This window comes from Tenrec ecaudatus, chromosome 4 (assembly GCF_050624435.1).
Source record: "Tenrec ecaudatus isolate mTenEca1 chromosome 4, mTenEca1.hap1, whole genome shotgun sequence".
Taxonomy (NCBI): domain Eukaryota; kingdom Metazoa; phylum Chordata; class Mammalia; order Afrosoricida; family Tenrecidae; genus Tenrec; species Tenrec ecaudatus.
Window position 1 is genome coordinate 135,767,250 of NC_134533.1, and position 27,668 is coordinate 135,794,917.

The window sequence follows — 27,668 nt, forward strand, 5'->3', positions numbered from 1 at the left end:
CTTTGTTGTTTTTCAGTATAGTACTGGCCCATAACAAGGGTTTTCTTGACTGTCATCTTAATGGAAGTAGATCCCCATATATTTTCTCCATTAGTACTTCTGGTTGTGTTTATCATGACAACTTATAGGTTAGTTGATGAACATTAACCTTTTAGATTTGCAATTACTTGAAGAACCTTCTAGATTTTTAATTACTTGAAAAAGTAACCATGGTTATATGACATGATAAACTATCATAATTTCTCAATGACAATCCATGACTACTACATTTTCCTCTACATTAATATTTAATTTCTCTGTAATTTAGTGTTTATTTTCTACAGATTTCAGTTCAAACTGTACAAATTTCAGTAATCCAGCATTCTTCACTATATTATAAGGTTGATTTTGCTAATTTGGTGGAATAATCCTCAGCCTTCTAATCACTTTTTATAAAATATGAATATAATACATTTGAGCATAGTTTTGGCTGAAAACAGAGAATATCAGAAAGATATGAACTTGTGTTTTATTGACTATGCAAAGGCATTCATCTGTATGGATCACAAAAAACTATTGATAGTCTTGAGAAGAATGGGAATCCCGGAACTCTTCATTGTGCTCATGCAGAATTTGTATACAGGTCCTGAAGAGGCGGTTGTGTGAACGGAACAAGACTGCAGGTTTTATGATGAGAGAAAGTGTGCGTCAGGCTTGTGCTGTCTCACCATACTTTTCAATCTTTATGTTGAGCAGATAGAGGGGCTGGTTGATATGAAGAAAAGGTGGCATCAGGATTGGAGGAAGGCTTTTTCACTACCCGTGGTATGCAGAGGCCACTACCTTGCTTGCTGCAAGTGAGAAGGACTTGACGCACTTGCTGATCAAAGATCACGTATTACAGCTTTCAGTACTGGATTGCAACACAATGTGAAGAAAACAAAATCCCTCGTAACTGGGCCAATAGATAGCATCATGGTAAATGGAGAAAGGAATGAAATTATCAAGGATTTCATCTTGGGTGGATCCACAATCAATGCTTATGGAATTAGCAGTCAAGAGATCAAAGGACACATTGTCTGTTGCATAAGACCTCTTTAAAATGTTAAAAAGCAAGGGTATTACTTTGAACACTCATATTTGCCTGACATAAGCCATGGTATTTTCAATTTCATTATATGCATGTGAAAATTGGACATTGAATAAGGAAAACTGAAGAAATGATACATTTGAATTAGGGTGCTGGCGAAGAAGATTGGAAGTGCCGTGGGTTGCCAAAAGAACAAACAAATTTGTCTTGGAGGAAGTACAGCCAGGATGTTCTTTAGAAGCCAAAATGTCGAAACTTAGTCTCACATACTTCGGACCTGTGACCAGTCCCTTTAGAAGCCATGAAGACATTTGGTAAAGGAGAGGGGCAGTGAGGAAAAAGACGGACCTCAACAAGCTGGATACCCCTTTGGGGATATGACGACGACAACATGGACTTGCCATGTGGAAGTAGCACTTACTGCTTGCATGTCTGTTTTTATCTTTCATATGTTTTATCACATTTAAACATCCTAACAAACTGACTTTTGGCTTTCCCTCATATTTTATTCCTCAAATAGTATTATTCCTGGATCTTCTTAAGAGGTCCTATTCTATTCCAGAGGCTCATGATTCTTTGATACGTAAATTCCTGAGATTTATATAAATCACAAACTTCCTAACTTCCTAAATGGTGATTTCATAATATATTTATTTGAGAAAGTGTAAGGGGGAAGAAAATCAAACTCAACAGCCCCAAGCTGAATCCTATGAGGCACAGGTCAGACCTGTCTTCACCTTTCCACCTTCTTTTGGATTCTGACACCAGCTCACCCTTCCACAGCACCCTCTCCGTTGAGTTCAATAATTCATTAGTGATGGCCACACAGAACTCATACAATATTTGCAATTCTGAGGTTTATCAGAGCGGCCAACAGGTTATAACTCAAGATCAGATATGCTCAGGACACAGTTCTTCGAAGTGAAAACAGCCCCTTCCCTGCTGTATCCACGGGCAGTCCTTCCTGTGATCCTTGGCTTCTTAGTCTTATAGCCCCTTTCGGCATCTTCTGGGCTTTGGCGAAGTTACCTCACTCTTAGCTCTTTGATAAACACTCAAAAGCATGACATGCTACCATAAGCCTCAGTCCAAGGGTGGTGGTCAGCTATGGGCCAGTAAACCTAGTGATTCCAATTAAGTGCCTAGAGACATCTCACTCAGCAAGTAAACCTCTTGCCTAAAATATCCATACGTATCAACTTGTATGCTTTTCAGAACAATGTTGAATGCAAAATTCATAATGCAAAAAAGGTATCATGTGAACTTGAAAAATACACAGCACACGCATGAAGTGTAGGAATGCAATCATGGAGGGAAAGGACATGCTCTAATTTCAAGGGATTGGTTATTCTGGGGAAAATGGAAGGTATGACTTATATTCTAACACACCAACTGCACATCGGGAGACAGGGATTTCTACTCCCACAAGGAGTTGCAGTCTTGGAAGTGGACAGGGTCATGTAGGGTCCCTATGAGTCAGTATTGACTCAATGGCAGTAAGAGCCATTCAGTTGAATCCAATGCAAAGTGGCCCTACATATGACATGCTAATCCCACCATCTCATCCCAGAACCTGTTGTCAGGTTCTCAGTAGGACGGGCACTCCGGTTATCATCATGCTCAGGGTTTTCTGTCACTGCTCCCACTTTACTCAGTGAGGGGCCCAGAACTTATTGCCCCTTTCTAATCATTTACTCTGCCATGTCTGAGCAGATGGAGCTCCAGCCTGTTAGAGACCTATGGAGTGACTAGCCTCCTGTGCCCCCAGAGACCCCACAGAAAGCTGAGGCGTGAAGAAACCCCCTCCTCTGGACACTTGCTTTATGGGACTGGACTGTGTCTGAATTTAGGAGAGGTTCTGGGATTTGCAGTAATTGGAAGCCATGCTGTTTACCAAATGACAGAATCAAACAGGAGGTAAAATGGGGTGGGATCCTTATTTGAATTAATAATTGAAATAAAACAACAATAACAAGACAGCTACCGCTGAGCCAAACCCCATATGTATCAGAGTGGAATTGCTTCATAAGGTTTTCAATGACTGATTGTTCAGAACTAGGTCACCAGGTCTTCCTTTCAAGGTGCATCTGGGTGAACTTGAACTTCAAACTTTTAGGTAAGTAGCTGATGATGCTAACCTTTGCACCAACCAGGGACTTCATGTCACTCCCACCAGTTTCTGTCTTAGCAATTCCGACTCTTGGCAACCCCATGCAATCGGAGTAGAATTGTATTCTACGGAGTATCCAGTGTTTGACCTTTAGTAAGCAGATCACCAGGCCTTTCATCAGCTGTGCCTTTTAGGGTGCTTGAACCACCAATCTCATAGTTAGTATCTGAGTGCTTAACCTTTGTACTACCCAAGGAGAAGCCGTGATTAGGCCTTTTCTGCCCACATTTCCTACTTTGTTAGTCAGTTCTTTGCTAGTCAAACTGTCACTCACCAACCCAGTGGCAACCACACATGGGGCTCTCCATTTATCTGCAAATCTTGCCCAACTTCCAACCACATGCCACGAGTGTTAGACCAGGTTGACTAGAGAAACAAATCCATGGACACTCATGTGTGTAAGAGAGAGCTTTATATAAAGAGTACTTGTATATTAAGAAAACATCCAAACCCAGTCCAATATTAGCCCATATGTCTGATACTAGTCCATAAATTCCTCTTTAGACTCACACAGGACATGTAATCATGCTGAATGCAGGAAGATCACAGGCTCGTGGATAGAAGGTCTTGTAGAGATAGTAGAAGCGTGGTAGTAGAAGCATCTCAACATAGTTGCAGGTCTCTACCTGGCTCCCCCAGCTCTCTGAGTGTCTCAACAGCAGTAAAGGGAACACAGTGCGAGATTGGGTCCAGCCTCCAGTGAACTATTTATCTCCATCATGCCTCCAAATAGCTCATCCAGCTGTGACCCGAATGACAGGCCAAACTCCACCCCTTCGCTCTTAATACCCTCAAGTTGACAGGAGATTATGTAACTACCATGCCAGGTTTATGTACTGAGTAAATGGCTGACTAGAAGGCTGGATCCTGGTTGGTTTCTGTCTTTCACACAGTCATCACTCCCGTTCACCCTGGTGTCTGCAGCCCATGCTGACCCTGCACATCCAGGCCAATCTTGAAGGTGCTCCAAACTAAGAATTCATGTTTTAATTTGATAATGCCCCATATGACTCAAGGTCTGAACGGTGTGTGGAAATCTGATGGGGCTGCTCAATATAATCTCTCTTGCCTTCCCAATTTTGTAAATAGTTGAAAAATAGAAATTGAAATTAAAAAAAGATGGAGATCAAGAGGTATTTGAAATTGTGAGGTCTGATCTGTGGGCCAGCTTGTTCTTCTGTTCACAATTAGAAATATTCGCCCTGGTACCAGTCACAGGCCTGTCTGGGTAAAGAAGTCTCCCTAGGGCTCTGCTTCTGTGAAGCTAAGCGTGGGGAGGAGCTGGAGGCAGCCTTCTTTGGCCAAGCAGAGTGGTTCCAGTGTGAGCAGGGGACTAAGCTGCGCATACTCCACTCTTTTTCTCCCCTTGGCGAGGGGTGAAGGAAAGGTGCGAGTGGGGCCAGGGGTGATAAATCCTGCACAGCACTCCACAGTTGGGGTGCTGATGAGTTACAGGTGTGCCTGCAAGATACCCACCGCTTCATCCAGTCACAGCAATGACCAAAGCACCAGACTCTCCCCTTGCAGCTGACAGCAACCGCCTCTATCCTCTAAGCTCTGCCCCCCTCACTCCCCCCCCCCCCCACCATCTGCTCTTCTATAGGGCAGGCGCCATCTCTAAATTTAGAGATGTGGAACAAAGAAAAGAGATCACCCCCAACTCCCTGCTAGGTTACATTATATTTGCACTTGTGACATTATAATTGTCCCTACAAGGAGCCCTGGTGATACTGCCAACCACAAGATGGGTGGTTCAAATCCAGAGGCCACTCCAAGGGAGAAAAATGGGGGAGACTGCTTCTGTAAAGCTGTACATTGGCAGAAACTCTAAGGGTCAGTACTACTCTGTCCTAGAGGGTTGCTATGAATTGAACTTCACTTGATGGCAGCGAGCTTAAGTTGAGTGTGGGCCGCTCGCTCTACTAGTCCCCATGAGGTCAGATGGATTCCTTTAATCATCTGATACAAGAAAGAAGACAGAGACCATGGGAGTTTTGGAAATAATTAGGGTCCAAACTTGGAAACAGAGGTGGATTTAAAAAGAACAGTACCTATGTTTTTTGTTTGTTTTTTTTAAAATCTATGCTGGAATATCTATTTATTTATTTTAATTTTTTAAAAATCTTTTTATTGGGGCTCATAAGACTCTTATCACAGTCTGTACATACATCAATTGAGCAAAGCACCCTTATACATTCATTGCACTCGTCATTCTCATAATTCACCTTCCACTTGGGTTCCTGGAATCAGCTCTGTTTTCCTTTTTTCCCCCATCCCCCTCCCTCCACGATCCCACCCCTGGTCCCTTAATAGTTTATAAATAATTATTTTATCTTATCTTACAGTCCCCGGCATCTCCCCTCACCTGCCTCCCCATTGCCCATCTCCCAGAGAGGAGGTTACACATAGATCTCTGAGTTATGTAAATATATTTATGATTATGGGGGCAATAGACTTATATGCATATATTTATAGGTTCAGTAGTAGGGTAGCAGATGGATATTGGGCCTCCTCATGAACAGTACCTATGTTAAGTGCTGGAGCTTCGTCCTTTTGAGGGCAAACGGTGGTTAATGAGTGCCCAGGGGCAATCTCTAAATTGTGCCCCTGATGTCAAGATGAATAGATGTTGATAGTAGAACATGCAGCAGAAAGCCTTGCTCTGTTTTTTGGCTGCCTCAGGCACTGACCATACTTTGCACGACAGACATTCCATGCCTTGTCAGGCCCATCTTTGAATTTGTACCCAGGGGCAAGTGCCCCCCTCTGCCTCTCCTTTGCTGTGCCTCTAGATACCTACTGTGGTTGAAGAAGGATATTGAGCCGTATTGGGTTAATAGAAATGACTCTGTGGTACCCCCTTCAAGTGGTACCTAGGGCATAGGACATACCTGTCAGAGCTTAGATAGTCTTTTGCTTAGAAATATCCATCTTCCATTGCCCCAAACCTATCATAGTGACCTTCTAGGACAGGGTAGAGTTGCCCCTGAGTTTCTGACACTACAATTCTTTGTGGGTTACCCACAGAGCAGCCAGTGGTTTCAAACTGCTGACCTTAGACTTAGTAGCCCAATCCATAACCACTACGCCACCAGGGCTCCTCGTGTTGTTGTTAGGTGCCATTGAATCTGTTCTGACCCATACAAACCATATGCATAACAGAACAGAACACTACCCAGTTCTGCGCCAACCTCACAATTGTGTCACTGTCTCACCTAACTACAAGAGACTATAGTCTAATCATCTGACGAAGAAGAAAATGAGATGAGGGCAGGTGGGGGTGCAGAGTCTATAACACATTCTTTTACACATTCTATTCTCCACACCTTATTCTTGTGACTCAACCACAGATTTTGGAGCACATGTAGATTAGTTTCTAGAATGTTTCATCACCCTTTCTGGCAATTGAATAATATTGTATAGTATAGATTAGACCAGGATTCATTTAGTTCAATCAACCCCAGCACTTTATAGGTATTTGGAGTCACTCGTTTGTAATAAATACCCTGGAGCTCATGCCATTCAATGCGTGTGTGTTGGGCTGGGTTCCCTAGAGCAGCAAACAAGGGAAGCTTGTATGTGTGTGCATATAAAAAGAGATTTATATCCCAAAAATGGCTCAGATGATTGTAGGAAGTGGCTTAGATGTAAGCAAAAGGCATTTTCCTAACTCCTGTAGCTGCAGGGACTGATGACTAAGAAACAGGAAGACAAAGTAGGAAGATCATCGGCTGGTAGATGCCGAGTTGAATGAAACAAATATGGGCAGTTTGCTGATGACGACTGGTATTGGCAAGTGATGAATGCGATGCAGGATCCCAGTCCAGCAGTGGAAGGGATTTGGCGTCTATACACTTGCAAGTTACAGTGAGTAGGTCAGACTTTGCCAAAATCCTCCATTGATTATATGAAGGCTGTGCCAGATTAAGGAGGTCTATTTTCCCCACAGCTGCTTAGCTGCTCCATTGCGGAGGTGACCACACTGTGTTAGATAATTTCTGGGAGAATCCTGGCTCGCCCAGGCGGACATAAAACCTAACCATCATAGCATACGTCAAAATTTTTTCAGGAAAAATCTGTCTCTCACGTTTGAGTTTGTGTTATCTATCCGAAAACTGTTAGTTCAAAAGTTTCCTTCACTTAGACACAGTTACAGTGAATAATCCTTGAGAAACAAGACTGAGAACCGGGTGGAACTCGTGAAATTCATGACTACTTTTAGTCTACAAAATCAACTCTAAGAGTGCGGTATTTGCACAACTGTTTTGAAACTGAGATTCAAAGAAGATAAGCAACATAGACCACGGGCATCTAATTAGTATGTGGAATATTTACCACATGGCGTTCTGAATCGACGGGCATCCTCATGGCACAGTGGTTAAAATGTCCATCTGCTAACCAAAATGTTGGTGGCTCACACCCGTTAGTTGTGACATGACTGGAGGACGTGGCAATTGCTTCTATGAACATATACAGTCTAGGAAGCCAATGGGGATAAAATTCTAAATCTAACCCCATCCCAAGACCAAAGTATGAGGTAACCCCCACATAATGGATTTTTTAACACTATGTATTTAATTTTTTTACCAAGCAACTTTATTACCTTTAAAATATTCTCCATTACACAAATGTATTATTTGTCAAATCTGTGATTCCATTCTTGGAAACATTTTTCAAACTCATCTGTTTGGATGGCTGACAGTAACTCCTTCGTTTATTTTCTTCACTGCTTCTACATCATCAAATCTCTGTCCTTGCACATCCCTCTTCATTCCCAGAAACAAAAAGAAGTCACACGGAGCAAGGTCTGATGAGTCAGGTGCATGGGACAAGAGATGCATTGCTGTTTTTTTCCCAAAAACTGGCACACTGAGATGGCTGCATGAACAAGTACATTGTCATGGTGGCAACACCAGTCACCATCTGCCATGAATCAGACCATTTTGTCACACACTGTTATGCAATCTTTTCATAATTTCTAAGTAGAACACTTGATTAACTGTCTGACCTGGTGGAATGAACTCCAAATACACTATCCCCTCACATCAGAAAAACAAATGAGCATCATCTTGAACTTTGATTTCATTTGACGAGCTTTTTCTGGGTGGGGTGACAGTAGCGTCTTCCGCTGGCTTGATTGATGTTTGGTGTTGGGGTCACAGAATACCATCAGATCTCGTCACCTTGGGAAAACGAACTCTGGGTTGCTTCGGAGCTGTTCTTTCAGAGCACGACATGTTTCCAGTCAGCACGTTTCCCCTGGTCCGTTCAGAACCCGGGGCACAAATTTCACAGCAACCCTTCTCATTCCCAAATATTTCTTTAAAATTCCCTGAACCGAGCTCCAAGATAGTCGTGGTAGCTTCCCCATCTCTTCGCTGGTCCATCGTCAGTCTTTGAGCACAAGTGAACGAGTTTTGTCGACATTGTCATCCCTTCAGGAAATTGGCGGATATCCAGAATGAGGTTTGTCATTAATCGGCATTTCACCTTTCTTGAAATGAGAAACCACTCAGCCACTTGAATTTTTACCATAGTGCTGTCTTGGTGAGCTATGTTCAACATTACAACAGTTTCTGTGGCATCTTTCCCAAGCAGGAAATAAAATTTCATAGCCACATGCTGTTCTCTTAAATCAGCCATCACAAAAAAACAAGGTTCGAGCAAAACTACTTTTGTGGAAAAAAATTCACTGTGACCACAGAGAACTTTCCTAGATGATACTACTAGTGTACTCACTCCTGGTGAGTTGCTCGATGTTTGCCTAGCAGGAAATATGTGCTATGAAAGCCCCGCCTAGCAGAGCTTTTTATCCGTTTTAGAGGGTAGGGGGTACCCCCTCATATAATTTGGGACAGAGAAAAGAATGTGATTAAGTGTTCTTTAGATGGATCTCAAAGCCGTCTGCCCCAAGCCAGCTTCCTATTTATTTTTTAAAATGCATTTTGAATTCTGCACTTTAAAATATGTTGGCATTTATTTTAATATTTTAAATTACTCGGTGCCAAGTATGCTGCTTTGCTCTAGGGCTTCTTGAACCCTGACAGTTGCCTGTAGGGCTGGCAAAGGAACCAGGTCTTGTTTATCGAATGGACTCCTACCTATCTTTCAAAACCCAGCACATATGGTGCTGAACAGGAAGGCCTGCTGTGGCCCCAGCAATAAACTGGGAGTGGTGGCTCTGCCCTACAGACCACTGGAGGCCGGCTTCTCGGCGGGGGTTTGTACTGAAACTGCACAGCATCTTTCCTTTCTTTGGCTTCAAGCATTAAGGAACTACTCGCTTGGTCAGATGTCTTCAAGTTCTTTGTAGCAGAGAAAAGGCTTGTTGAATTGTTAATGAACAAAGCACCAGTGCTGATAGCTCGCATTATTGTGTTAACCACTTTTATTTTCTAAAACAATCAGGAATTGCATATATAACAAAATCCCCTTTCTTTGTTTTAACTCCTTAACTGTTCCTAAATCCTAGTTTAAGGAGTGAGGCTAGCCTGGTGAGCTCTTAGAAAGCACATGCTTCCTTTGCCCAGGCATGTGTGTCCAGTCCCCAGCGATGCCCTGTCACATTGACTGGCTCTGGCCATGCGGTTCGTTTTCCCTCTGTCCCTGGAAAAGGGGATGATGGCATTTGTCAACTGCCACCCAGGAATGCTGTAAAAGTTGACGAAAGAATGTTTTTAAAAGGCTTCTTTGAGAGGAATATGCCATATGAATCTCAGTCCTTTTCAAAGGTGGTCATTTTAGGGCTTATTTATTTAGTAGCTCAGTGGAATACTGTTCGTTCCCCCCTCCCCCCTGAGAAGTCACATTTAATCATTGTGTGCCTTAATACTCAGGCCCAAATAGAATCTTGCAACTCTAATCTTACTAAGAAATTGAGGATTAAACTTGATACATTTCCTTTCAATTTTTGGAAATTTACAATCTGAGCAACATTGTGATGACCACATGCCCTGACCACTCCTAGCTAAATACTGATGAATGTATGAGATGACTGAAAAACCCGATTGCATACATGGAACAGGCTGATGCTTTTCTTCCCCTCATATTATCTGATATTTTAAGAACTGGATCTAAATATTCAAAGTGTCACTGCTGTCATGAAGCTTACATAATACTTCCATCTCAGAATGTCCTCGACCAAGGTTGTATTGCTCCAAATTAGCCACACTTTTTAAGGTGCAATAGCCATCTGAGAAGTGCATAGTGTTGATTTATAAAAGTACTGCCCAGGAGCTTCTAGCCACACATGTTAAAATTAAAACTTCAGTCCCTCAGTTGCTCTTGTGACTAGTGGTCCTCTTATTGAACAGCAGCGATAAAACATTTCCATCATTGTAGAAAGTTATTTTAGACAGTGCTGGCCTGAAATATTTTTATTTTAAAAGATTAATAAAAGTGGTTTTATTGGAATATATCTATATATATATTGCTTCCCCCTACTCATCCACCTGACTCTCTAATTATTTACCGCCAAATTAGACTGTGTATTTTTAATTGTTTGGATCATAACCACAGCCTCACTTCCAAGGCTGTAATTTGAACACAGAGTATAAGAATTGCCATCTGGAGGATGATCCATGGCAGATTCAGTCATTTCTGAGGAATTGTTTGTGTTTGGAGTTACTCCCAGAACTCTGATTTTGCCGTTCCTAAGCCTACAACAAGTCTGAAAGGAACACAAATCTGTTTGGTATATACAAATAAATCGCCGTATGCCTCATGTCAGTCTCAAAGTCTGACGGTTTCATCTGGCTGCTCCAAGAAATAGAATTCAATAGCACATTAGTTAACCTGCATACAAGCACTGGGCCATTCTGATGATTGAAATCTTCTGGTTGAGTGATTAACCTGATTTTAGCAGAAAATATGCCAAGGTAAGGTGTCTGTCCAGAAGGCTGTGTCCTGCCTCTCTTACTTCCAGATGATAACAGCTGCCTGGCTTGATCCCTCCAGTGCTCAGAAATACACCGCTTGGCTAAAAAAGAAAGTTCAAATACACCATTGATTACACCCTCAAAAATTGATACCCATGCTTCTGGTAACTTTCTTCACGAGGCAAACCTTAGGAGAAAAATTAAAGTATATGCCCAAATTTTACACTGTTCTAAACTTTAGGGAGCCGTTATTTTGCTACCCTTAGTAATAAACTTTCAGAGCTTATAACTCTGCCAAATGCAGTTGCAAAATCAGTAAAACCTTAAATTCACTGCCATCCATTCATTTCGGTCTCAGATTGATCCTAAAGGACAGGGTAGAACTGTTCTTGTGGGTCTTTGAGACTATTACCCTTTATGGGAGTAGAAAGCCTCATCTTTCTCCCATGGAGTGGCTTTGGTTTTGAATTGCTGACCTTGTGGTTAGCAGCCAAACTCATAATCCACTATAGTACCAGGCCTCCTTGGAACAGTTGAAAGAGATTTACAAATATTAACTCATTATTCTTCACATTATTCCCATTTAATGATGAGGAAACTGAGGCACATGGAGTATTAATCATTGTCTATTTCAAAGAGTTTTGCATTTGAACTACTCACCAGCCCCGAGTATCTGTTTCCTTGTATATGACTCTACTAAATTCATGTAACAGGAGGAATTCAGACCAGGAAGTACAATTTTTGTTGTCATTTGGTTTAGTTTTTGTTTTAACTTATTGACTTGGTTTTTTATGTATCAAACACCAAAGGTTAAGGAGCTAAAGAGTCAAGACAAAACATTGATGCTTCTGGCCAAAAGCCATTACAACATTTTAAAAGCAAATGTCAGATGTATTAAGAATCCAGAATAAATGACAAAGCATAAAACCTGATAGAATTAGACTGATTACTAGAAAATAGGATAATGTTACATATGAAAGTTGATTTGTTAAATGGAATTGACTTATACCTCCCATGCATCCATTCACCTAAAATTCTGATGTTTGTTTCCCTCAGGTGGGGTTACACAGTCATGTTTGCTATCAGTCCCCTCTTCACCCCTCTAAACTTCCTCTCCTTGCATCTTCAGGGAGTCATTACTCCCCACACTGTTTCTGAGGGGTTTATCTATCTTGATTTTCATGCACTGAAAGATCTTGATTGTACCGATGTGCATATGCAGGTCTATCAAGATTAGTGAGGTAAAAGGAAAGCCATAATAGTGAGAGGACATTTTAAAGATCTAGAGGATAGTTATATGTTTCCCTACTGCACCCTGGATATAACACCCCTCTGTCTAATTCTTCTGTGAGGGGCTGTCCAATTATCTGACAGGTGGCCTTCGAGTCTCCTCTTTACCTATCTTCCTTCGCCTCCATTTGATAGCTTGTTTTTGAACTTCTGATACCTGTTCCTGTCGACACGACACTTCAGGAGCACCCAGCGCGCCGCGGCCTTCTTTCTCCGCCTCACTTTCACCTTTGTTCTTTAAGCCCAGCCACTCTGGCCTTGCTGGGATGTTTCCATGCAGAGAACTCTTTCCCATCTCAGGTGTTTGCACTCTGGCTTGCTCCTTTCTTTTGGGTCTCAGCTTAACTATCACTCTGCAGAGTGCTCCCGAACCCCCAAACTCCTTGTTATTCTCTGCTGCAGCTCCTCATTTGAGTCTTTCAAAGCACTTACTGTCCCTTGGGAATGCTATTGTTCCATTTAGTTAGTTTAGTAGTGTTTTACTCAGTAGTGATTATTTAATATTCTTATTGTGGTTGTTATTGTTAGTGACTGTTAATTTCCTTCTGCCTCTTTGCTACACCCATGGACATAGAAGTAAACACTGCTGACTCCTGGGGTTTTAAGATCTGTTTGTAGATCTGTTCTTGAATTTTGATTGGCTGATTTTGGAAGTAGACACCACACCTTTCTTCCTAGTCCATCTTGGATCAGAAGCCCCACGGAAACTTGTTTAGCATCATAGCAACATCAAGCTTCCATTGAAGTTTTGCATTGGCTGGAACTCCCACTGGGTCCCTTTGTGAAAGGTGAGAATTCTACATGACTGGACCCTGTTAGTTTTGGTATAAGAATATACAAACTGGGTAGCTGAACCAAAAGAAATGTATCCTCTGTGTTTTAGAGGCTAGCAGTTTAACATCAAGGTGTTTACAGAGTCATGCTCTTTGTGATGGCTCTAGGGAAGAGTCCTTCTTTGCCTCTTCCTCGCTTCGAATGGTGATGACTGACCTTGACATAGGGAGCCCAAGTAGTGTAGTGATTACAAGTTGGGCAGCAAACTGCAAGATCACCAGTTTGAAGCCACCAGCTACCTTGCTGGAGAAAGATGGGACTTTCTTCTGAAGAACTGCAGTCTCAGGAACTCACAGAGTCCGCCACATCAGTCTCTGTTTCCATGATCACCTGACATCCTTCTGTCTTTATAAAGACACTGATTAGCTGGTTTAAAACCCCACCCTATGCCATTATGACCTCATCCTAACTAAGACCATCTTCAATAACGTTACTTCTATGGGAAGGTCAATTCTGAGGTTTGAGGTAGGAAAGGAATTTGGGGACCACAGTTGAACACATTATAGTTAGTCTTTTTAAGAAGAAGCAGGGTTGCTCCGGTGGTTAAGAAATTTGTCTTGGTCACCACTCTGCCTCTGGTGTCTAGCACAGGTTCAGGCACAAAGGGGTTCTCCAGGCCTGTTTTGTGCATCAATGAGCTCTTAATTATGAGACCTTACTTTTTTTGTAGAGAAAACGATAAAAATCTAAACTTTTTAATGTCACGGCAAGCAGCCTGATTCATTTACAACTCTAATCATGAAAGGTCCCTTAAGGGCAATAAAGTGTGGGCTGGAATAAGCCTTTTGAGGCTAATAAACATGCACCTTACAATGGGCAGAATGGAAAGTGGACATGATAGTTGGGTTTATTGTGCTAACTTGGCCAACAGGAGCATGTGGGGTTAATCAGGTTGCAGTTTGATTGGAGGGCAAAGAGACAAATGGCTCTTTAAGGCCTTCCCTTCCTCTCTGGCTCTCTGGTGACCATAGCATGCTGGAGTATGCTGCTGTTTTAGCTAGTTCTCTGCCTCAACCTGTGAGCTACACTATCTGTGGCCAAGCCAACCCATAGATGACTAAAGCTTGAGGCTCCTTCGAGACTTGTTTTGCCAAGCTGCTGGTGCAAACATCATTTGAGCTTGAGTCTGGTGGTTCCTGTCTCCTTGAATTGCTTGCATGCGACATACCATCTGGGCCTGCTGAACTCAGATACTGACTGTTAGTTACCCACCCTGCTGTTTGCTGCCTGTGGGCAGATTCTGCTTGCCTTGTCCAATGGAGGACTCCACTGTCTGCTTCCTTGACCTTTGACCTGGCAGCCCACATGAGTTGAAGGGCTTCCAGTATATAAACTGCTCCATGGAAGTGAGTTGAACTGAACCCTCTGTACTGCTGTGTGGACTGATTCGCTGTTATATTACTGGGTTTGTGTATGTATATATATATATATATATATATATATATATAAAATTATATGTGTCCTTGTTTTGTTTCTATGGAGAACCCTGCCTAACACAGTGGATTCTACCTGGATTTCAAGATGGTAGAGTGTGTAAGAAACAGGCAGGCTTTGAAATTTTGACACCTAGATTTGTATCCCAGCTTCCTTGGTTAGTAGTAGGAAGCCTGACTTTGACAAGTTTTAACTTCTCCCAGCCTTATTTTCTCTTCTATCACATGGTTATATGCACCATTTGATCCCCAGGACCTACCATGTAGGCTGGGATGAATGACGTACTAATTGAACCAATGAAATGGCTAAATTCCTACCTCTCTGTTTCCCTGCGGGGACTGAATGAAATGCCACACAGCAAATGCCTGACGTTGGGCCTGCACAGACGAGGCACTTGGTCGGAATGCAGCTCTTACTGTCTCCTTGCTGACACAGTGCCCTCTGCCTCAGATATTTGGTTGTAGGCAGTACTTTGGTGCTCAGTCTGGTTCTTGAGAAGTCAAACAATTCTCAAAAGGGCAAGGGATACTTCTACACTGATGGCTGCCCAGGCATGATCTGTAACCAGTTAATAAGCAATAAAGGTGTTAAGCCCCTGTCTTATGATAAACCACCTAATATGTGGGAGAAGAAAAACAAACACCCCCCCAAAATTTATAAGGACACGTTCTTTGCTGAAGAACTGTGTCTTTTATTGGGAGAAACCAGAGTAACAATCATGAAACCGTTATCACCACACAGTGTGTGTGGTCACTGGCCTGATGGAGTGGGGATAGAAAGAAGTCATTCCATGGGTTGTCCCTCTTTCTGTATGTACAGCAATCATGCTAACTACTGGGTGGGAGTGGGGGTACATGAGTGATAAGCTGACTTTTAGGAACCTTGCCAGAGCCTCAGCACCTCCAGAATGGGAAACCCTCTCTACACTCACCAATGGCAGGTACAGTCTCTTTCTTGTGGATTTAAGTCAAGGTACTTAAATTTAGCATGGCGGGGAGCTAGTGGGCCAAGAGAGGCCAATAAAGCAAGACCGTCCAGGCCCCAGGCTGAGAGAGTAGCAGAGGGCTTCAAGGTAGAGATGTGGCCATAGCTCACCCTCTAGTCTGAGGTAGCTTCAACTTTCACTGGTCCACAAACACAGTAACATCAAGGATTAGGTGTGTGGGATGGAGCCACGCAGAGTCAGAGTAGTTTCTACCTCCTCACCACCCTCTTTAAAAAGCTAGATTAGCAGAATTGGTAAGCAGTATGGGGAAGGAGGAAGATGATGAGGTGACAGTGTCCACCTAGTCTCAAAGTGGAAAATAGAACCCAGGGTGGATTTTGTTAGGTTCTATTTAAATAATGCTTACTGATGACATGGGTAAGCATCCTTCATTTTGTCTAATACACCTTAAAGTGTAATTGGACTTTGGTTTTACTTTGTTTTTTAGTTCAACAAATATGTACTGAGCAGTGGGCTAGACACTTGGAGGGATGGAGCAATGCAGAACTGTTGTAATCATCATTGTGGTCCTTGATAAGGTCCTTCTTTAATGGGGGAAACCATGAAAAACAAACCAATGATCATGCAAAGTAAATAATAAAATATGAGCTACAAGGGAAGGAAATCAAGGGCAATTTGAAAGAGAAGTACGTTTTCTGATCCAGCTTCACTGTTGAGTAAGAATTTCAGCTTAAAAGGGAGAAGAAATGAGAAATTCTAAGTATAAAATTTATCCATCTGAAAAATTTTAATGAGCACTGGGAATGGAGATGGAGTGATTACATTTTGGGCTGCTAACTGCAAGATCAGTAGTTCAAAACCACCACCTGCTCCACAGGCGAGAGATGAGGCTTTCTGCTCCCTTCTAATGTTACGGTCCACAGGGGCAGTTCTGTGATGGGAGTGAGTAGTGGTAGTGATGAGGACTTCGTGCTAAAACGTGGCTGCAGTGGTTTGTTGTCACCGAGTTGATCTCATCAGTGCAGAATGGAACTGAGCCCCATAGAGCGAGCTCTCACTGCCGTGCGACCGTTCAGAAGCAGACCACCAGGCTTTTGTTCTTGCAGTACTTCTGAGTGGGATTGAGCTGCCAATCGAACTGTGTGTGTGTGTGTGTGTGTGTGTGTGTGTGTGTGTGTGACACAGAGGGAAAGAGAAGTCAAAAGAGGAGGGGTTAAGTCTAGAAAGATTTTAAAGATTAAATGGGGTTTTATTTTTAGGTAACCCAGCAACTAGTGCATCTTGGATTTAGGTATTTCTATAGCTCATTTCATTAGACTTCGCACCAAGTCATAATTGTTTTCTGGACCAGTTTCTTTTGACATTTAAGTTAAAACCTATAAACAAATAATAGAAAAATCAATTTTTCACTTTCAAATGTGTTTTTTCCATGGGTCTGGAAAGTATGTTAGATTCTGGAATGATGTAAGACATACATAAACAAGACTAAATTTCCAAAAGTGTTTTTTTTTTGGTAGAAAAACTTTAAATATAGCCTGGTCAGAAACCAAAATAATTGAAAATTGCTATGTCAATTGGACAGAAAAAAATGAGAATGTTTAAAATATTAGGAGTGAACTCTTAATCAAAATAAGAGAGTCATTTTTTTCAGAGGTTTCATTGAAATCTTATTTTTATTAGGTATAGAATGGCAGTATAGAGTTACATTTAAAATATTACTATATACTTATATTACATTTATCATTTTCTAAATGAATATTTTCTATTTTCATTTCTGTCAATTTGATAGTATGCTAATGTATTTCATACATCTTTCATACTGGCTATGTGGTAGGCTGCTAACTTCAAGGTTAGCAGTTCAAAATCACCACCTGCTTCATGGAAGAAAGGTACGGCTTTGCACTTCTGTAAAGAATTACATCCTCAGAAACCCACAGGGACATTTCTACCCTCTCCTTTAGGGTTGCTAGGAATCAGAATTCACTCGGTGGCAGTGAGGGTTTTTGTTGTTGTTAGGAAACCATATAAACATAAAATTCTATGGATTTTATAACTGTCTTTTAAAATGTGTTTTTAAAAATCACCTGAAAGAGAATCTTTCTAACTAACTGCATCTTTGTATTTTCTGACAGATGACATTTGATCCAGAAATATTCTTCAATGTTTTACTTCCACCGATTATATTTCATGCAGGATATAGCTTAAAGAAAGTAAGTATATAATGACAAATTTCTTTTATTCTTACTTGGATAAATTTCCCATTGCTAATTAAGAAACAGTTACTTTATGAATTCACCCTATTTTGTAAGACTGTCATCTTGAATTATGTGGTACTAATTAAAATCTGATTCTGTTCCACTACATATGAAATATTACGCTTTGAAATGTGGCTTGTCTGAATCAAGATGTACTTTCAGGGTTAAATATACATTGGATTTTAGAGAAATGGTGGTTTTTTGTTGGGTTGCTAACTACAAGGTCAGCAATTCAAACCATGAGCCTCAGGAGAAAGATGAGGCTCTCTACTTCCATAAAGAGTTATAGTCTCTCAGACTCACAGGGGCAGTTCTACTCTGTCTTATAGGGTAGCCGCGACTGTGAATTTGCCTTGATTATTTTTTTTTAATGCGATGATATCTCAATTGTGTTTTCTCTTGATTTCATGTTGAAATGACCATTTGGTATGTTTTGTCAAATAAAACACACTAAAATTCATTTAACCTGTTTATGTTTATTCCCCTTACTTTAATGAGGCTACTAGAAAAAGAATTCAATGACATAGAGCTCCCAGGACGTGTCTTTGGATCAATACCGTTCTATATGATCCTAGGTAAAGATGTTACTTGTCGAGGCAAGGTGGCCTTATTCACCTCGGTAAAAATCCAAGAATGTTTTCCTCATATCCTCAAACCTCCTTCTACACAGAAACAAAGTAGAGGGTTGCAGCTTTCGTTTATTTGCCTGGTAACTTGGGCTCAATCTGAAGGTGCACATCATAGTCAGTTTAAATACTGCCGTCCCTCCTCTGTGCTGCAGAGCGAGCCTCTGGCCTGTCTGGTTTGTGAGGGGCAGAGTCAGAGGAGATGCTGTTCCTTCTTCTGCTCACCTCCCAACTAGGGGGTTCCTGGAGGTCTCCACCTTGAGAGCCAGCCTTTTCCAGCTTGCAGGCAGCTGTCTCACTGCAGACCTTCATTTCTTAAGTGCTCCAGGCTCCCTCTTGCTGTCAGTCCTGGCTACTCAGCTCCTCCTTCAAATGCTGGAAAGGGGTTTCCCCAAGCCAGCGTTTGGAAAGAATCAGAAGCCTGTTTTGTTTTTTTTGTCTTGTTTTGTTTTTTTAGAAGCCTGGTTTCATTGAGGTCAACCCTCTTCACTCCTCAGCCCCAATACCAAGTGTCCTTTGGTGTCTGATTCATTAAAACGGAGTCAATTGTTGTAAAGACCACCTGCCCATCACTTTTCAGGGAACACACAAATCAGAGATCTAATAAATGTAAAAAGACAACTTAAATTGTTCAGTGTGGTATATCAGAGCTTTCATTGAGGCAGGACTTCTTGAAAATCAGGTCCCTTCACTGATTGCCCCTCCTGGAATTTACTGCCCAGGCCCTTCCCTTGTTGTCCAATTCAGCCAGGCCTGACCCTCATCCCTCCCATCCCTACCGTTTCACTATCCACTTCCCGTTTCACTGTCTCTGCTCTGCTAGTGACCTTTGCCTCGTGCACTGTAAGCCAATGAAAGCTCGATATGCACATGGAGGCCAGGAGCTAGGTTTCCAAACCAACATTTGCCAAAGCCACGAAGGAAGGAAGGGGTTGTGATAAAGCATTCATTAATTTTTATTTCCTGTTACACTGAGAAATATGCTGATATACTGTAACATTTTTTTTCTTTCTTCCCCAGAAACATTTTTTTCAAAACCTAGGATCTATTTTAACATATGCCTTCTTGGGAACTGCTATCTCCTGTATTGTCATTGGGTAAGTGACATTTGGAGCTCAAGTCTCAGTGACAGTGGGATCACTGATCATGTGGGGAAGGGCTGTTACACTTCTAGATTCATGCTGACTGAATTATCTATTTTTATTTCCTTCCATCACATCTTTATTCATCTTTCAGACTCCATTCCTAGGCTTCCGTGTTTGCTGACAAACACAAGGTTTCAATTCAAACTGGGAAGAAGGCCGGGTTTTCTGAGTTTGGGGCTTCTGATTGAGGAAACCTGGCTAACGCGGCTTGAGTTACATGAAGCACGCTGTTCTTTTCTTCTTCGTTTGCTTGAACAGTGCAGCTGAGCACACTACAGTTGTTTCCCATATGCTTTGCTGTATTGGGTGAGAGTACAATGAAATGTATGCCAGGGGTTTCCGTTCTAAAGGAGAGCATGCAAGACCGTGGTTGGAAATATAAACCTCCGAGTATCATCAGAACTGTTTAATGAGTAGATGCTACATTGTAGAATGGAAAGGTCACCTCTCATTATATTTTATTGGTTATCCTGCTGATCCCCAAGTCTGACTGTACAGACTGTGGTTTGCAGCTCATCATAAACAAAATGTGGAACAAGACGAAGAAGTTGATCCAATTGATTCACAGCCATACCTCATATATTAAAGGTCTGTCACAACAAAATTGCCCAGCTGTTATAACAATGACTGTGTAGCTGTCTAAATTGTCTGACTCAGCCAACCCTACCCTTACTTTTACTGTATACAGCTGCTGTAACCCTATCACATGATACTGAAGCTAGCACACACACACATACACACACCCACTCACATACACACTATTCAATCATCCAGTCCTTCTACTATGACATACTTACTGTGCCACTGAAAGGAATCAGGAGGTAACTTTATTTGTACTTTTTAATGGAGGAGGATTTTTGTTGACCAAAACCTTGATCATCCCAGGATACATATGAATATCTAATGTACATCTAATGTATACACCCATATGATGAAAATGTGCACTTTGACTAGGGCAATGAGAGACCGTGGCTTCAGTCCCGGAAGGTAGAGGCTAGCCAGGGACGCACATTGGACAACCATCTCAAATCTGAACACCCAAGAGACGTTGAAACTGTGCCCTGAGACACAGGGCTCTTGGTCCTTCTCTTCTTTGTTGTGTTGCATACGTTTGTTAGTCCAGATTCTGGGTAAGGAGATAAAAGGCCAGGGGCCTATGAAGGAGTACAGCATGCTTGGCGAAGTAAAGGGGCAGAGAAAAAAGAGGAAGGCCACTGGCAATATGGATTGACTCAGTGGCTGCAACAATGGGCTCAAACCTAACAATTGTGAGAATGGTGCAGGACTGGGCAGTCTTTTTTAAATTTTTTAAACCATTTTATTGGGGGTTCTTACAACTCTTATCACAATCCATGCATCCATCCACTGTGTCAAGCACATTTGTACATTTATTGCCATCATCATTCTCAAAACATTTGCTTTATACTTGAACCCTTGATATCAGTTCCTCATTTTGTTTCCCCTGCCTCCCCATTACCCCTTCCCTCATGAACCCTTATTAATTTATAAATTATTGTTATTTTGTCATATCTTACATTGTCCGATGTCTCCCTTCACCCACTTTTCTGTTGTCCATCCCCCAAGGAGGAGGTTATATGTAGATCCTTGTAATTGGTTCCCCTTTTCTACCCCACCTTCCCTCCACCCTCCCTGTATAGCCACTCACAGCACTGGTCGTGAAGGGATCATCTGTCTTGGATTCCTTGTGTTTCTAGTTCCTATCTGTACCAGTGTACATCCTCTGGTCTAGTAGAATTGGGATCATGATAGTGTTGGCGAGTGGGGTGGAAAGGGGCGGGGGGAGGAAGCATTTAAGAACTAGAGGAAAGTTGTATGTTTCATCGTTGATACACTGCACCTTAACTGGCTCCACTCTCTCTTCCTCCCCCTTCATTTGCTCCCATGTGCTCTGATCAGACATGTCCCTCTCCCTGAGCTGCAGATTCAGTGCTGTCCTCTGAAGTGAATACTGTGGGGAGTGGGGCTGTCCCCTCCGACCTCTCTCCTGGTTCCTTGCTTTATGCCGGCATGTTGCGCTCACATCTTGGGACACTGGGTTGAAGTCTGGTCCCTCTTTATCTGTGGAGATATAAACAATACCCTCCCCTTGGGTGGGTTAGTGTCCTGTTCCCTTGCTACCCATCTCTTTTTATTCTTTTTGTTTCCCCCTCTGCTTTAGTTGGCTACCACATGTATCCCTGGATTTGGTGCAGCCCTGCCATACTTCCTGGACCGCACCCAGGAATGTTTGTACACAGTAGCTTTTTCCCTATCCCCCTTTTACATTTTTACGCATACCTCAGGGGACTCATGTTGTACTTGTCCTCTTGTGCTTGTCTTGACTTAGTTTAGCATAATTTTCTCCAGTTCTTATGCAGCAGTGGGCTTCATGTGTTCTTCACTGATTTTTAGAGATGCATAGCACTCCATTGTATATCTGTACCACAGTTTTTTAATCCATTTAATCCATTCATCTGTTGATGCAAATTTGGTTTGTTTCCAAGTCCTTGCAATTGTGAACTGTGCTGAGATGAACCTTGGAGCATAGTTGTCTGATCGCAGTTTGTTTCTTGCCGCTCTGGGGTATATGCTCTGTACGGGGATTGTTGGGTCATATGGTAGCTCAGTTTCCATGTGTTTTAGATATCGCCAAATCAATTTCCATAGTGGCTGTACATACCTACAGGCCCAGCTCTTGGTCCTTTTCAAAGCATGTTCTGAAAAGAGGGTTTCTGTTCTGAGGATCTGCCACAACTAAGTATTCAACTTCCGAGGTGCCCCTTATGCTGCAGAAGAGCAAAGTGACATCTTGAAGGGCTAATAAGTTGGTGCCAGCTCCTCCAGGCATGAAAAGTAGGATTAGTCTCAGAACAGAAAACAGGTCTTTGGCTCCAGATTCAGCAGGTCTCACCTGTACTCCCTCAAATTTAGGAATTTAGTACTTAATTTTCAGTCAGTTCCTATACATTGACAGAGACTTTGACACTTGTGAGCTCACAATAAGTGTTCACAAACTCACAAAAAAGATGTGCTTAAAAGTTCTGTAAAAGGGGGAATCTGAATATGCTAATGGCTCCAAATTGTGAAGTCATATACTATGCTGTCAAAGTATGGATTGTTATGAGCTATAAGAGCCCCCAACAAAATGATCTTTTAGTTATATATATATTCATATTCTCCTTCCTCTGTACAACTTAAGTACACCTAATTGTGTGCTTTAGAGCACAGATGGTGTAGTGGTTCTCAATGCCAACAGCCCCAAACCAGCCACCATGCCTAGGGAGCTTTCTATACCCATAAAGAATTACAGTCTTGGAAACTTACTTGTAGGGTTGCTATGAGTCGGCGTTGACTCAATGGTGTGATTTTGGTTTTGGAAGTGTGTTCATTATATACTTTTACAATGGTGACAAATCCAAGGGCTTTCTTCAACATTTTAGTATTCTGTAAGCAAATCTCCAATGATATCTATCTCAATTTAATCTAATTATAGTGTATGTGTATGTTTGTGTGTTGTATATAACTGACTTGTTATAATATAAACTTTCAGTTCAGGAAATCTAGTGACTTTTATTTACTAGATTTACAACAAGAAGTCCTGGTGTTAACCCATTGTTAACAATGGCTGCTAACCACACAAGGTCAGTGGTTCAAACTCACCAGCCACTTTGCACAGGAAAGATGACTAAAGATTTACCGCCTCTGAAATCTAAGAAGCAATTTTATTCTACCCTGTAAGGCAGCAGTTCTCAATCTGTGGGTCGCAATCCCTTTAAGGTGTGAACGACCGTTTCCCAGGGGTTGCGTAAGATGATTGGAGAACACATATTTCTGATTGTCTTAGGAACTGAGACACTGTTCCTCTATCTGTCTCCAGGAGGGTCTCCAACATGCAGATACACCCACATACAAGTACCCGGCATGATGACATCATCAACCAACCCCATCACATACGTCCCATACAAATACAGGTGGATGTGACAGGGTTTACACCACAATGTACTTATGCAGACCAGTCACACATGTGTAGAGAACAGCTACTGTGTAGAGAGCAGCTGCTGTGTTGAAAGAAGCTACTGTGTTGAAAGCAGCAGTACTGGAGGTAAAACAACACTTTATGAATTGTAATTACTGGGTAAATGTAAAATCATGTATTGTAAAATCAACTACTGAAAATATATATTTATATCTGTACCATGGAAACCTAATCTGGATGCTGATCTGTCTTTTTATATTCAGCTGTGGTTAATGTGAATACTGTCCCTGTGTCATAGCAACAGGTATTCACATTAACCGCAGCTGAATATAAATAATGGTAAATCATAGGAAACTTTAATGAATTGTATTGACTGAACTATGCCATGTATCATCTTTTGTATTATTAAAGCTAGGGTTATATATTATTTTCATTAGCAAACCATCCCATAACAATGGATCATGTAGAGAAGAACATTAAGAAAAGAAAAATACAGTGAGGATTACTTACAGTATGATTTTAACTCAGTAATTACAGCAGCAATTGAGAAACCACAATGTGTTATTTATTGTGAAGTTCTATCAGTCAAATCTATGAAGTCGAACAAACTAAAATACCATTTTGATAGCAAGCATCCAAGCTTTGCTGGGAAGGATACCAGCTATTTTAGAAGCAAAATGGATGGACTCAAGAAAGCCAGACTTGACACTGGTGGCAAGTACCACCAGGAAAAGTTAGCAGACATTGAAGCTTCATATTTGGTGGCACTCAGAATCGCCAGAGCTATGAAACCTCACATCATTGCTGAGGATTTACTGTTTCCAGCAGCCAAAGACATTGTTTGAGTTCTGATCAGAGATGAATTTGTTACAAAATTGAGTGCAATTTCCTTTTCTAATGACACAGAAGAATAGATGACATGTCTGCTGATATTTTTGATCAGGTAATCCAGGAAATTAAATCTGCTCCATTACCAATATTTAGCATGCAGCTTGACGAATCTACAGATGTTGCAAACTGTTCACAGTTACTGGTTTACGTGAGGTATGTTAATGATCGCAACTTTAAAGATGAGTTTCTTTTTTGCAAACCTCTTGAAATGACAACTCCTGCATGTGATGTATTTGACACTGTTTGTTCATTTCTGAACGAGCCTAAGATCTCTTGGGAAAAGGTTTGTGGTGTCTGCACACATGGTGCTCCAGCTCTGCTAGGGTGTCGAGCTGGATTTCAATGTTTGGTACTGAATGAGTCACCAAAAGTCATCAGAATTCACTCTATGATTCATTGTCAAATATTAGCAACCAAGTTGCTGCCACAAGAATTACATGAAGTAATGAAAAGTGTCTTAAGTTCTATCAATTTTGTAAAGGAGAGCACTTTAAGCAGTCGACGGTTTTCGCAACTGTACAATGAGCTGAATGTGCTCTGCTATTTCACACTGCAGTGAGATGGTGGTCAAGAGGAAAAATTTTAAAACATGTTTTTGAGCTTCGTGATGAACTCAAAATGTTTTTAATCAGAAAGCAAGACCACAGTTCAAAGCACTTTTCAGCAGTAAAGGTGAACTGCAGAAAATAGCTTACTTGGTTGACATCTTTGCCATCTTGAATGAGTTAAATTGGTCGCTGCAAGGACCAAATGCAACATGCCTCAATTTGTCTGAAAAGATTCGATCATTCCAAATGATACTTCAGCTTTGGCAAAAAATTTGGATGAAAAAAGTCGACATTTTGCCTCCCTTATCTACTTTCATTGAGGTACATGACTCTGAACCAGACAAAAGGATTACAATGATCATTTCTGTGAAAGAGCACTTGCACATGCTTGCAGACAACATTTCATTGTACTTTCCAAATCTACCTGGCACCCCATTTCACTTGCCAGAAGCCCATTCAAGTTGAAGATGTTCCCGAGACAGCACAAGAGGAGTTCATTGAACTTATTAGCAGCAATGCAGTGAGAACTGATTTCTTTGCAATGGCAGTTACAAAATTCTGGATCAAGCATTTGCAGCCATATTTTGTTCTGTCGGAGACTGGGTTGCACCTTCTTCTTCCATTTCCAACAATATACCTTTGTGAAACAGGGTTTGCCAGCTTGTTGGTTATCAAGTCTAAATACAAAAGTAGACTTGTTGTGGAAGATGATCTTCGTTGTGCTCTTGTAAAGACTGCCCCGAGGATTTCTGATCTGGTGAGAAAGAAGCTATCTCAGCCTTTGCACTGATGTTGGCTTTTTACGCATACTGTCGCAAAAGGTAGTAATGTAGTTTACCATTGTTATATTAAGACTATTACCCCTGCTACCCCATGCTTCAAGACAACATTTCATTTATTTGTAATTAGAAAGAAATATTTCACAATATATAATTACATATTATTTTGTGATTAATCACTATGATTTAATTATGTTCAATTTATAACAATGCAAATGCACCCTGCATATCAGATATTTACATTTTGATTCATAACAGTAATAAAATTACACTTATGAAATAGCAACAAAAAAGAGTCAGCTGATAGATTTTAATTTTGGGGGGGTCACCATAACATGAGGAACTGTATTAAAGGGTCACAGCATTAGGAAGGTTGAGAACCACTGCTGTAAGGTATGAGTCATAATGAACTTGATGGCAATGGGTTGGGTTGGAGATAAAAAGAGCAAGAATATCTTTTAATTGACTTTAGAGGACAATCAAGAATTTATCTAGGATAGTGTTTTGAAGTAAAATTGGAATAGAGAAAGCAAGGGAAATCAGTAAAAAGTTTTAGCTTGAGGATTACAAAGTCAAATTAATATTTTAGAAGGTTATTCTGGTGGCAGTGTGAAGGATAAGTGTTAAGGTGAGGGAAAGGTGACTATGCACTTAAAAGCAATCATGATAGACCAGTTTGGGGATGATGGAGTTCTGGAGTCAGGCAGTGGCAGTAAGATGGATAAGAAACCATTGACTGAATAAAATCCTGGAATAGAATGGGATTAGCCAATGAAGGAGGAGTGCGGAGTGAGAAAGAAAGGACCCAGAGTATAGCCCTGCTTACAGAAAGTGAAGTGGGGCTCCCAAGGGACTAGGAAGTCTTGGGCCCAGGAAAGGGGAAGGAAAGCATCAGGCAGGTGTTGAAATCAGAGGAACAAGAATAGGGAGGGTCAACAGTTTTTAATAGCTAGAAGAGGTCAAGTGGGATTGCCATTGTAGGATTCATAGGATTTAGCTCGTAGGAGGTGAAAGATGAGAAGCAATGTTTTATTGTTATGCTAAAAATTTCAGACCTTCTGAAGGCAAGTCCTATAGTTAAATTCAGACTAAATTAACACTTTCATAGCATAGTAACCCATTACATGAGATATACTTAAAGCTTAGCAATTGGCCAGTTGGGATGTTGTTTTCCTTTTTTGAAAATTTGTTTGTAATAAGAATAATAGCAACAAATGTTTAGTAAAAAGTATCTTATACAGATTATCTCATTTAATCCTTAAAACAATCCTATTAAGTAGATACTATTATTGGGATCATTTAACAGACGAGACAACTGTGGTTTAACAAAGAATAACACAGTGGTAAGAACATAGCGCTGGGCTTAGTAACTGCGTAGTTAAGCTCCAGAGTCAGATTCTTAATGTCTCTTTATTGATGATTGACACTGGAACAAGGTGTGAAGCAATGCATATTCACTAACAGGATTCCTGTGTCTTCTTGGGACAGTGGGAGTTCTAATAGGCCTTGGGTTGGGGGAGGGGGGGTCTTGATTTGGGAAAGTTACAGAAAAGGAACTCACAGTATTGACTAAGGGGAAAGGATGCTTTGGTTTATGCAGACATATTCACTCTCAGAGGGAGGGACAGGAGGATTCAGAACAACTGGTTAGAAGGGTGTCTTTGAGGACGACTTCATAGAAGAGACAAGTGCCTAAGGAGTCGTCGATGGGACAGAGAAGGATGAGGTTTTTTTCATGTCATCACACGCATCAGTCCAGAGGTATGTGAGGAAACGTATGCAAGTTTCCAGGTTGGGAAGTAGGTTTCACTGAAGATAGTGAAGGAAT

At 41.3% G+C, this 27,668-nt stretch overlaps 1 protein-coding gene across 1 annotated transcript in view; it reads left to right on the plus strand.

Moving 5' to 3' along the window:
- SLC9A9 (solute carrier family 9 member A9) overlaps positions 1-27,668 on the plus strand; it is an 826,675-nt gene that overhangs the window by 39,391 nt on the left and 759,616 nt on the right. Inside the window, exons 3-4 of the mRNA XM_075546794.1 lie at positions 17,753-17,830; positions 19,522-19,598. Coding sequence (XP_075402909.1) covers positions 17,753-17,830; positions 19,522-19,598 — 155 coding nt within the window. The remainder of the gene's footprint in view (positions 1-17,752; positions 17,831-19,521; positions 19,599-27,668) is intronic.